This window comes from Seriola dumerili, unplaced genomic scaffold, assembly GCF_002260705.1.
Source record: "Seriola dumerili isolate Sdu_G_001 unplaced genomic scaffold, Sdu_1.0 BDQW01000190.1, whole genome shotgun sequence".
In the NCBI taxonomy this organism is placed as follows: domain Eukaryota; kingdom Metazoa; phylum Chordata; class Actinopteri; order Carangiformes; family Carangidae; genus Seriola; species Seriola dumerili.
Window position 1 is genome coordinate 43,715 of NW_019174445.1, and position 12,470 is coordinate 56,184.

General features: G+C 42.3%; 1 protein-coding gene across 3 annotated transcripts in view; it reads right to left on the minus strand.

Annotated features, from left to right (window-relative positions):
- Window positions 1–12,470, minus strand: part of LOC111227612 (tyrosine-protein phosphatase non-receptor type 11-like) — a 37,337-nt gene that overhangs the window by 19,091 nt on the left and 5,776 nt on the right. For 2 of the 3 annotated variants that reach the window (XM_022753189.1, XM_022753188.1), the window contains exon 2: window positions 2,972–3,094. In XM_022753189.1, the coding sequence (XP_022608910.1) occupies window positions 2,972–3,094 (123 nt within the window). Of the gene's footprint in view, window positions 1–2,971; window positions 3,095–8,836; window positions 8,851–12,470 lie in introns of those variants that run through there. The other variant, XM_022753190.1, reaches the window with a different exon arrangement.

A 12,470-nucleotide genomic window follows, 5' to 3' on the forward strand; every position in this document is an offset into this window, starting at 1 on the left:
GTAATGGCCTTAGTAAGCTGAAACCTGGCTAATGACTAGCTAATTAGACTCTCCTCTGCTCTGATAAGACACTGTGTGTGTGTGTGTGTGTGTGTGTGTGTGTGTGTGTGTGTGTGTGTGTGTGTTTGAAGAGAAATGGAGAATGAGTTAGGAAGAATGATATCCTAATTAAGAAAAGCTTCTATAGATGTAATTATCTTCGGTATATTCCAGCATTTTCCACATGTTACAGGCTTCATTTGGTTCCGTACGATAAAGAAAAAGTTGGCAAAAAAAAAAAAAAAAAAGGTCACTGTACACATTTACTTCCTGTATTTTTAAAAACATATTTTGGTGTTTAAAACAGGCGTTTGGTGAGTTCTCCCCCTGGTAGCTGATAACATTTGCTGAGAGAAAAGGTGGCAGGACATATGTGCATGTTTAATACAGTATTCACATCTATACCGCGCTGCTGCCCGTCTGTCGTTCTGCAAGTTTCAAGTCAGAGTTTATTCTTTAAAGAAGGTGCATCGGCTGTTTTGTTTAAGTATCAGGTGTTTTAATTTTTCCTATGTTTTTCTCCAGCACTTAATAGTTTTTGCACAATATCACCACAACAGTAAAAACATTAATACTGGTTAATACTAAAACATAGTTTGATGGTAGCACATGAAGTGAAGAATCCTAAACTTAGTGAGCTGATCATTTCAACAACAATAAGTGGCACATTTTATCAAACATTAACCACCATGAGCTGCTGGTCGTACCGGGTCAAGTATGAGCCAAACCACAGAGGGAACTGAGTCCAGCGACGGTGCATTTTTATTTCTTATGAATTCATCTCTTCATTTGTAAATAGGAAGATGTTTATTAATAAAACTCTGCTGCTCTCCGTCTTCCTCTTAGTTCAAAGTGAGGCTCTGCACTGGCCACTCGACCGCAGTGTGTGTGTGTGTGTGTGTGTGTGTGTGTATGTGTGTGTGTTTAAGTCTGTCAAGACCACAAATCATGGCTGCAGCTCACCCCACCAACCTTCCTGTGGTGTGTGCAATTTACAACTCTCTGCCCTACATGCACACAAACCACAGGCAGTGAAGGTCAAAGCCTTAACAGGTCTCTCACGCTTTAACATCATTTAAAAGCTGCTGCCTGTCTAACTACTCCGTTTCCTTTTCCTCTCTCTCTCTCTCTCTCTCTCTCTCTCTCTCTCTCTCACACACACACACACAGTCACAGGTTGCCTTTGGGGAACTTACATTCATTTCCTGGAGACTTATCTTAACCCATATCACCTACCTGCCTTACCCCAACCTTCACCATAATAACCATAACCATAAACCACTGACCCGAATATCAGCTTTTTCCAAACTGAGGACACAACTTTCTTTCTACCCCAGTTGGACGAGCCGTCACCAATTAACTGGTCTTTAGCCTGAGATTTGTCCCTAAAGGTAGCCTATGACAGAAACACACACACACACACACACACACACACACACACACACGCACGCACGCACGCACGCACGCACAGAAACAAAGAAGCCTCTCCCTACCCACGTCGCCATGCCAGCTAGTCACAGGGTAACAAATGTGTTTGGACTTTCTTCCAGGCACTTGTGTGACTGATGCATCTCTTAAAAGCTTCCGTTGCCAGGGAAGAGCCGCTCTTCAAACTCCCTCTTCTGCCCGTTTGTTTCCTGCTCTCTGTAATCACCGCAGCATGTTGTGCCCGAGTCCTACTTACCAGAAGACTGTACAGTCTCTGCGACACACACTTGGGGCTCTCAATTAAAGAGATTAAGAGAAATTTTGTTTTGTTTTTTTAAAAAGGCATGAATGACAGGTATTACAGTCAGCCCGGCTCACTTCAGCTCCGCCCTGCTGACCAAAATTAATCAGAACGTTTCCAAATCGCACATTCCTAATGTGTTATCTAACGTGTTCCTAGAAACACTCACACAAAACAACTTCTGTTTAAATGCCATCTATTCACCCGCAGACAAAATGTTACGTCACACACACACACACACACACACACACACACACACACACACACACACACACACACACACACACACACCCACGGGGCAGCGATTTCGGAGACTCTGAAAGTCTTGCCTGCTCCTGAGAGGTGAACTTCCCTCCTTGGTCAAACCAGCACAGTCTCTCCTCGTTCTCAGATTTAAAACTGACTCATTCTGTGGTGAGAGAATTATTTTAAAAGCTACTGAGCGTCTGACCTTTGCACTCTTGAATTTCGTTTGTGTTTGGTCATCCAGGCATTTACACTTGTATAGTTGGAGTCACTTTAAATCACTGTGGAGTGGATCACAAACTAAGTGCCTAAAATGTAAATGTCACAATATGTTTTTTCAGACAGGAGGAAGTTTTTTTGTGTCCAAACTGCAAGAAACAGGAATGATCGTAGTTCTTAGGACGTCGTTTTGAGGAACTTTCTCTCCCGGCTTTGAGTGACATACGTGTGCGGTGACTCGTCGAACACGAGCCAACGGGCAACTGCCATATTTAAAAAAACCCGTGTAAAAATGTTGGTCATGCAAACAACAGTTTAACAACAATTTAACGCGTTTCCTCTCCAACTCCCTTTTCATCACCGAAACACCGCAGCGCCCTCCACCTTGTCATTGTCGTCACAGAAACGGTTGGCGTTGCTACACCATCCGCCGGCCAGCTTACGTCACTTTAGTGTTCCCGCTGGCAAACAGAAAAAAAAAAAAAAAAAAAAAACCCATAGAAAAGGTATGAAGTTCTCAGGGGAGCTCCCCAGAGGAAGTACTGACTCATTCCCAGAGAGAACCTGTTGCTTCTCTAATCACCTCTCCAGCCTCTCAAAACCGACAGCATCAGAGCTTTGTTTGTACTCGAGTGGCGAGAAGAGTGAGGTTGAATATTGAGGGGTTAATGGTGAAAAATACAAAAATAAAAAAACGAGGAAGGGAGGGAGCGGAGATGAGATGAGATGAGGACCCACCTGACCGAGAGGGTGAAATCCCCCGGATTGCTCTTGCTGGGCCGGGCCAAGAAACTGCCGTGGTTGCCCCGGGTCAACAGGAGCTGCTCTGCCTCGATTCCGGTGATGTTGGGGTGGAACCACCTGAAAATTAAGATTACATTAATTATCCAAATTAACCACATGTCCACGTTAGAAAAGAATCTCTGCTATCTGTGTCCCGTCACGCAGCAGCTTCCCCGGCCTACAGAGACATAATACAGCAAACTGTATATTCTATTCATTTAATTGGACCAATCCTGCATATACGACCGTCATCCATAATCTTTATTATTAAATATATCGATAATTCAGTCCATTTTAGTCATAAAGGTCCGTTCTTCAGTGTAGCAGAGTATGAGGGCCTGCAGTGTTTTAACTGCTCTGCTGCTCCACAGACCTGTGGGAGTGTTTTGACACTTTTTTTCTGCATAAAATAAAATGAAATAATAACGGCTGTTCTCTTGATAACAACGGTTACTATGGAATAAAAGTATTAGAACATAAATAATAGAAACGCTGCACAGAATCAGGGCCACTTTTCTTTTTCTTTTTTCAGTGCAATAGTGAAACACAGCCTATGAAGTTAAAGTACCGACTTTCAGCTCATATAGGAACTCTTTTAAAAGTGTTTTAAAAGAACATATATTAACTGGGTCGACTGGTCCAGCGCCTGTGGCTTTACAGCTTTAGGATTTTAAGCTTTTTCTGTCAGTTTGATGCTTTTGCCCAGAAACTGAGACGGAGTAATAGCTGGTTTGAGGTCATTTTCGGCAATTCTCCCTTGTTTACGGCTGGTTTATGGAGAAGTTTAGCAGCACTACAGCCTCCTTCACCTGCGCCTCACTGAACCATGTTTGTCGGCCGTGTTCAGTTTGAAGTTTGTCCACCGGGAGCAGCCGCCGGTTTGTCTTAATTGAGAGGTTTGACAGAGGAGGCCGACTTCTAATGGTTGTTTACATTAGCTGACTGATAAAAGCGCGTGTACATGGTGCTAGACATATATCCTCGGGCAGTGGTTTGCACATTTATTCTTTCTTTGATGCACTGACTTGTCAGGAACATAGTCAACGTGAGGTCTAAAGAAACTGATTATAGATTAACAAAACCAGTATCAGAATCAGTTTCGGCTTATGAACATTAATCCTAAGCAGAAAAAGACAACTAGTAGTAGATGTACAGGACTGAACAGGAAGTACTGTAACCGCTGAAAATTTAATCTCATCACTAAAAAGATGTTTTAACACAATATCTGTACCATCAATAGTTATGGTTGTACATAGACTACTTCTTTCTTTGAATGAGAATACAAAGAGAGCACACGTTTTTGTCTTGATGCATCAGGGGAACACATGCAAACTGTATGTCCTGTCCTGGGTTTAAAGGGAAGGACACTCAGGTTTACAGTACTGCCAAGCCAAAGCTAATAATTACATGTTACTTCCTCTGTTGCACAATTCTCTGCAAATATTTATCCCATCCACTTCTCAGGTACGTTGACTGATTATCTGGGTTGTGCGCCCTTACTGGAGTGTTTGACACTGCGTCTTATCCAAACCAAACCACCTACATTATTCATTATTCAAAGACATAAAACCAAGGACATATATACAGAGAGGCACTTGCACTGTTTGTTGCGTATAAAAAAAACGTGTTTAATGTGTGACAGACTACATTAGTCTTGAACGCAGCGAGTAGGTAGAGCAGCAGCGTCCCAGTGAATGGCTGTATGTCAGCTGTGTGGATTTAAAGCTCATGTTTAAGCAGGGATCATTGGGTTAAACCTCTGTAACTACTGTGCGCCATTGCTGGCTAATCCAGTGCACCATTCGCCTCCCAGGGCCCCGTTTGTGTCAAGACAGGAGGAGTTTGACTGAAAACTGATATGCAATTGCACGCGTATACTGTGTAATTGTGCCATTTTACATTAACTCGCACACACTTACACAGCGATTTCATAATTATAAAAGTTATTAAAGTTATCAAGTTAACACAGTGTATCCGAGGAGTAATCAAGCAGCCACTTAAGGCTGCAGTAGTTGGTGCATTAATTAGTCTGCAGAAATTTAACCAATGATGATGCTGATAATGAACGGTTTCAGTAAATCTACCAAATCTGACAATTTGCTGCTTTTCTACTTTATTATATATATTGTAAATAAAACACCATCAGTTTTTTGGACTGTTTTGGACAAATAAATAGTTTCAAAACATCACTTTGCTCCATATCATCCTATTTTACAGACCAAATAATTTCTTAATTAATAAAAATAATAGTACAAAAAAAATTACACAAATTTTAATTTGTCTAATAGTTACACAACTGAAACCGTGCAAAAACAGCAGTCCAAACATTTTCTACTGTAAAAGTAAGTAAGTTCAAATACACCAGAGACAAAAGAGGAAGAAAACTCTCTGGATCGACGCCAGCTGGTATCTGGCAAGTGTGTTGTGCTAATTGGAATCAGTAATTAAGAAGCTCGCCTACAGTACAGAGCCGGACACGTGTTGACGGAGCAGCGTTTTCTACTTGTATGAAGTTTATTCCAAGAAAGACTTTCAACAAGACGATATAAAGCGACAAAGCAGACACTTTGTTACTTAAAATAAAGCGATATTGTTGTTTCTCTAAGTGTAAAAAAATATATTTATATATAAAAGAAACCACACAGACATCTAGATGTTTTATGAAACGCTGAGGATTATTACTGCGCTCTCTCCTCCACGCGCACAATCTGCAATTTACAACCATTCACCTCAATAGGTTTAAACATGTTTATGCATTTCAACATTTCTAACAGGCTAATTTATGTATTTATCTACTTCTCGTAATGGAGTAATAGAAATAAGAAATTAACTGTGAGATTGACAAATGAGTTGAAAAATTAGTCCCCTGATTATTCAAAGACCAAAATAACCTTTAGCTGCAGCTCTTGACTTTGTCTTTGGAAAGAAAAATGCTTGTAAATGTCAATGATTCAACAAGAATGGGAAAAGAGACTCTTTTGTTGACACCGACATATAGACCAAATGAGTCATGGAAATCATGCATTTCACATCCTAAATTGTAGCCTTTCACCACCCATCCCCGACACATTACAAAGACTTATTATTGATTAATATAACCCAGCGGAGAGCGAGCTGCGGGCGACACAAGAGCGCCTTCATGAAGCTCATGCCGAGAAGATAGTATCTGAAAGCTCCAACAGTGGGCGAGCATTTAGCCGTTTCTGTTTTTGTACACTGTATGACACAAACCCATGACAGTAAGATAAAAATAAGACTCATGTGTCAGCTCAGCAGATCTTGTGTCACCTCAGCGAATACACACCAGAATACCGGTTGTGGTCTGAATCTCGGCCCGTTATGTGACAAAATGCTTTCCATTAATTTCTCCAATAACTCAAAAAACAACAACCCACAAGCACATAAATCTAATCACTGTGTAACACGGATATCGAGGCCTGACATTCACACCGAACGACCCCAACCGAACGAATTCTGAGACTTTACTGAAACTACACGGCTTGAAATTTTTGCTGGAGCTAAATGTACATTTCAGACACGTACGTCTCTGGAGATGAAGCAACTGTCACCGTTTTTTTTTTTTTTTTGCAATAAACAGATGAATCAAAGCGACACCGACTGCTTGTCAATCACAAAGCAGCCCGACCTGTTTTGACTACGACAGAGTGGAAACATGAGAGGAGTGAAAGAGGAGACGGGCGAGGCGAGAGACAGCCACTGCAGGAGAATCAGTAATGATGCTAAAATGTGCGATAGGGTTCATCCAGGAGGGAGTGGTACGTGAAATTTAGACCAGCGCGGGGACACCACCCCTCTCTGGTGTCGTCATCCAGGACCCCTCGTTTACCACAGGACTAATAAACACCCAGTTTTAACTAAAACACATGAATCTGCTTGATCTAAACGCATCAGTCCAGACGGAGGGAACACAGCTGAAGCCCCGGGACGGGACCAGCACAGATATCACTCGGGGGAAACACTGAGCTGCACAAGCTAAAGGGAGCAGATTATAGGATGACCTTTACAAATAATAAATTGTAACTGATTACAAGAGGATTAGTTATAAATACATGTAAGAGCAGGGAGAGAACTGGACAAGGCCTCCCTCCCTGTGGCATGAGAAATATCTGTGGAAGTCCAGCGGGGAGGCTGGGCGGTTGAGCTCGGGAAAAAGACAAACAGGAAATGATTCAAAGGCACTGAGAGAGTGATAAATGTATAATCAGCAACACTCAAAGTAAAAATACACCACTGACATGGCGTCTGTTGGAGAGTGTATGAAGACAAACAGAAAGACGTGTAAAGTGCATTTTGAACATTGTTTAACGGCTATTTCTCAATGGTAATTATGTTGTTCATGTTTTGCAGTGGTGTATCATGCAAGTGCCAGACTGCTTGTGTTGGTGTTGTTTACATGGTTAAAGATTTTTCAATACAAGAAGCGACAAGGAGGCAAAAGGTTTCAAACTCTTTTGTCTAAAACTGGCAAATTATTATGTAAATCCAAAACTATCTAAGCAACGAGTTGGAGCCCGACAGTGATCTGTGATTGGAGGCTAATACCAATATTGATATTTGGGAGTTAAAGCAAATGTGATCATGACAAAGTTGCTGTTTTTAAATTAATACAAACAACAGTTGAAAATAAGCATTTCAGGTATCTGTAGAGCTGTTCGTTGTTAGCACCATAAGCGTTGGTGGTGCTACAGAGACGCCCCGGCCTGCAGATCATGTTCTCCACACGTAAAGAAACGTGTTTGTTTTGGTACAAAACCAACAAAAAAAATGAAAAATGCAAAAACAACTATTCCGACTGAAATCACAATATCTGTCAAAAATAATCCCAATATGTTTTCTTTTTTTTTTTGTGCACATCATTCAGCCCTAGTCATCTCTGTTGACATCACTGTTCATCACATATTTGCCAACATCATGTGCTCATATGGAATCTAACCAGACAATCCATGTCAGCTCACGACACTGGAGCAATTCATATATAATAATTACTGTTGCTAAATCTGGGATTTCTCATCTAGATTTTTTAACACTTGTCACAGCTGTTTCCCTCCAATACAACTCAAACCGGCCTCCACATTTCTAGGTTACTGTACTGGGGAACCAGTGACAGGTCATGGGCGTCAGCTGGTGGACAGATTACTTGTGGTGCTGTTTTTAATCCTACACAGATTCATACAGAAAAATAATAACAGAGGGGCAAAAAAAAAATGCCTTATGTCAGTAATCCAATCTAATCCCTCGTCACAGTCGCTGCTGTCGCTCGTCAAATTATCAAAAACAATGGAGACGGGCTGGAAGCAGACGCACAACACTGGAGCGCTGCTTCACACACACACACACACACACACACACACACACACACACGACGATGGTGGCAACAACCTGTCAGGCTTACAGACGGCTGAGGGCAGGAGGACACCTCCTCCTGACTGTCTTGGCACACAAGTCAAGAGCCTTCTTAACAACCACAGTGTACTCTTACACCCTTTGTAGACAAACCTCCTGAAACATTCACCTTTACAGCAACACACACACCCACACACACACACACACACAAGCAAGTACCAAACAGTGCAAGAGCTGAATCTTATGCACACGCACACTTCTGCACAGCCAGGTCCCCCCCAAATGTGCCCTCCCCAAATTCACCTGTTCAGCTGCAGCACTGGATTCTGCTTCATCAAACTGAGCCAAAATTACAGCAGAATTAAAGCCATTATTTGTGGAGGGAGAGAGGAGGGGTTAAAAGAGGTGCGAGGGGTTCGAACCGACGGAAGATAATTGGGATTGTTTCTGCCCTACCTCACCATTCTGGTCGAAGCCTGCCACAGCCCCTCGCTTCAGCAGCCTCAGAGTTCAGTAATCCAGCACTGGGCACTGTTACACAAGGGAGGGTGGGACGGAGCGAGGGAGATATAGAGACGAAAAGAGTGGGAGGGTGGGGTGCGGGGTGCTTGTAAAAGTGTTACTGGGTTAGATAGAGTGAGGCAGGGACAGTGAGAGAAACGACAGAGAAGTGGAGGGGGTGGGGGGGTGTGTGCTTTGCAAGAGCGTTAGAGAGAGAGAGAGAGAGTGGGGCAGGAGGGAGAGCGAGCGAGGGGGCGGAGGCCTTTTAATCTGGGATTTGGACGAGTGTGAGCAGGCCTGATACCAGCACTCATCAGTGCTATCAGCCCCCCCCCCCAGCCTTCCCTCCTTCCCCACCTCAGACGCATGTGACAGGCGCTGGCCGACTGGTCCGACCACCCTCCGCTTCCCTGCGTCAGCCTCACCTTCTCTCTCCGACGCACCCTAAGGGGTCAGCAGCTGTCCGATGGCCGTGCTCCAAAACCCACTCTGTGATCCTAAAGCTAACAGAGCTTTCACTGGCTGTAACACAAACCAGACCAGGCCAAGCCAGATCTGGGTGCCAGGTCTCTGAGAGCTACAAGGTCCCCGCTATCTTGTCGGAGGCTAAATGCAACAGCTGTGTTGCCCGTGCCTGGAGATTACACCTAATCGTGCGTGGCGTAGTTACACCGGATCATAGTTAGGCCTCGCCAAGCTAAACCCCCCAATCCAGCCAATTCAGCAGTCTGCCATTAGGCTATTAATTTTGCAGGCCTGGGTTAGGGAGATTTGCAGATGAGTTGGAAAATAAATGCAGAGGACAAAAGCACAACAATACTAAGACTGCAGAGCAACTTGTTATGACGTTACAATCACCTCTGGATTTTACAACTATCTCAAAAAGGACAGATAGTCTTTGAATGCATCCACTTTTCATATATTTGAATACAAGTTATCTCATTAATACAGGCTAATAAAGGTTATTCATTCCTTTTATTCACACCTCATTTGTGTTAGTTACTACACAGACACACTGTCAGTCTGTAACGACGCTCGCGTAAAGACAAACTTTAAATTTAGATCTGCCTGCAAAATAAAAAGTCAGGCAATCATCCGATAGTTGTTGAGATATTACACTAAAAAAAACAACAATGCTAACCTCATGGTAGCGCTAAACCAAAAGCCTTTTAGCTCATCAAAGTCATTAGGGTTCATCCCCTGAGGACCTTGAGTCTCTGGTCGTTGGAACAAACCACCGATGAACAGACCAACATTGCCATCATCACCAAAATATCATGACCATTAACTACACAGTGTTGTAAACTATACAAACCAAGTTACCTTAAGCTGTGTTAGTGCTCAGGCCAACTGCTGAGGCAGCAGCAGCAACAACAACAACAACAAACCAGAGTGTTTTCTCTCTAAACAAAACTGCGGGCAGATCTGAAAGTGAGACGCCTGCGTGTTGGGATTGTAGAGTCTCTTTAAAGTTCCAGTATTTTTTCACAAAGCAAATCTTTCTCACTAGACGTGAAGGTTGCAGCACGAGGTTTGCTATTGAGCTTGCAAGGACAATCAATTTTCCCAATTTCTGTCGTCTACTTCAACAGGAAGCTGAGAGTCGGTCAAATTCATGTTCTGACCTTGCTAAAAAAATAAAAAACAAAAAAATAGGAAGCAACTTTTCTGAAAATGTTGGTTTAGGCCAGTAGCACTGCTTTCCACTGAGTGAGTCATACAAGATAAAACCCCCACGGAGCAGTTTGAAATCTAACAGGTTCTTTTCCTCCTTATCTGCCGGTGTTATACTGTGGACAAAGTGTGGAGTTGAACATTCGACATCATCGATCGTGCCGTTTCAGTTGTTCAGATTATGATCTGTTTTGTCGCACATTAAATCACGTGCACACAGATATTTTAAGCAAAAGTTTTAAGCATCATGGTTTTAATCCCTCGAATGATCAGACAGCCAGAGGCCGTTGGCCCATAGTTGTGCTAAGCTTGCATTTATGGCGAGCCAAATTCTACCGACCATGGTTTTGCATGCTTTTGGCAGAGCAGCAGTTACCTTCAGTCTGATGCATTAATGAAGCCACACAATAACCAACAATATTATCTCCAGCTGCCTTATATGAAGTTAACTTTCATTTAAATGTAGATTATCCCAGGTACATAACGGCATTTAACGTCACACTGTGAATGGACCCTCCATGAAAAACGATGATGCACGTCCCCATGTGACTGACCCAAGTTCTGCAGTTTTCTATCGGTGCCAATTAATCGGTCGACCTCCAATTAAGAGCTTTAACATATCAGTGTTTGTCGCATCAATTCACGTTTATCAAAAATACTTAAACTATACTAGGGTTCGTACCATGTGGGCTCAAGCACCCTGAGCAGCGTGTCACTGCTCTACTCTCTCCCTTCATTTCCTGTCCGTCTCTATCAAACAAAAGGCATCATAGGGTCACAAAAAACAAACAAAAAAACTTGTCACCAGGTCGTTGCACTGCTTCATGTCTGAGAGACACAGATCCAGGTTAAGTCCCCTGAACCTTTAATACCGACAGTTAGAAGCAAATCTGACTTTCACATCTTGGCGAGATACTTGCAGCTCTACTCTGTTGCACAGTTTGATTTCGGCTCTGATTCCAGCGCTGTCCTTTTCACACAAGGCAAATCAAACAAGACATTTTATTTTTAATTATGAAACTCATTTTCCCCAAATGCCACTTATGCAATCCTGGCTGCAACGCTCCTCATAGGTTTTTCTGGGAAGCCGCCTTTTTTTTTTTTTGTTTTTTTTTTTTTGTTTTTGAGATTTGCAGTGAAATTATTATTTGGTGATCTGACCGTCTGCGCTGTCTGAGCTCAGGACAACATATATTTGCCCTTTCTCTTTCTGTGTGTGTGTTCCTCTGTTTAATGATTAACTTTTAGGCCATGACTCGCCAAGAAATGCTTGTAGAAACAGACCTGGTTAATGGAAACCAGTGACCTACAGAGTCTCAAGCTGCTTATTTGCTCACAAATGTTCCAAGTATCAAATGTACCACCTGCAGTAAATATGATGTATTTTCAATCACTCTGTATTTAGGTGCAAATGTGGTTTAATACAATTATTGTTAGCTGCCATGCATTGATTGTCCTATTATAACCCAACATGGCTGTGGGGTGTCAATTCAAAACAAATTTTAAAGTGTATAATTAAAACAGAGGGGTGCAGAGTGTTTTCACACCGTCAGTTAAAAGCTTATTGCTGCTCATGTTTTGGGTCTCTGGCCTTTCTTCCTGTGACTGTGCTAACTCATCAACACACAGTTTGTCAAGAAATCTTCTATAAACTTCCAAAAGCGCCAATAATTCTGAATGATTCATTTTTAATATGAATTGCATATCTGAACCTGCCAGGCTCGTTTACAAAGACCGGCGAAGTAAACATCTGCTAAAGTTTTGCACCCTTCGCTAATAATTGCGACACAGCGTTTATAATCTTCAGGCCAAACAATTATGAAAAATAAATACATTTTTGGATTACCAAAATGTTTATCATCATACTTTGGGTAATGCCAACCAGCTGTTATTAAAATACTAAACACTCTGCCAC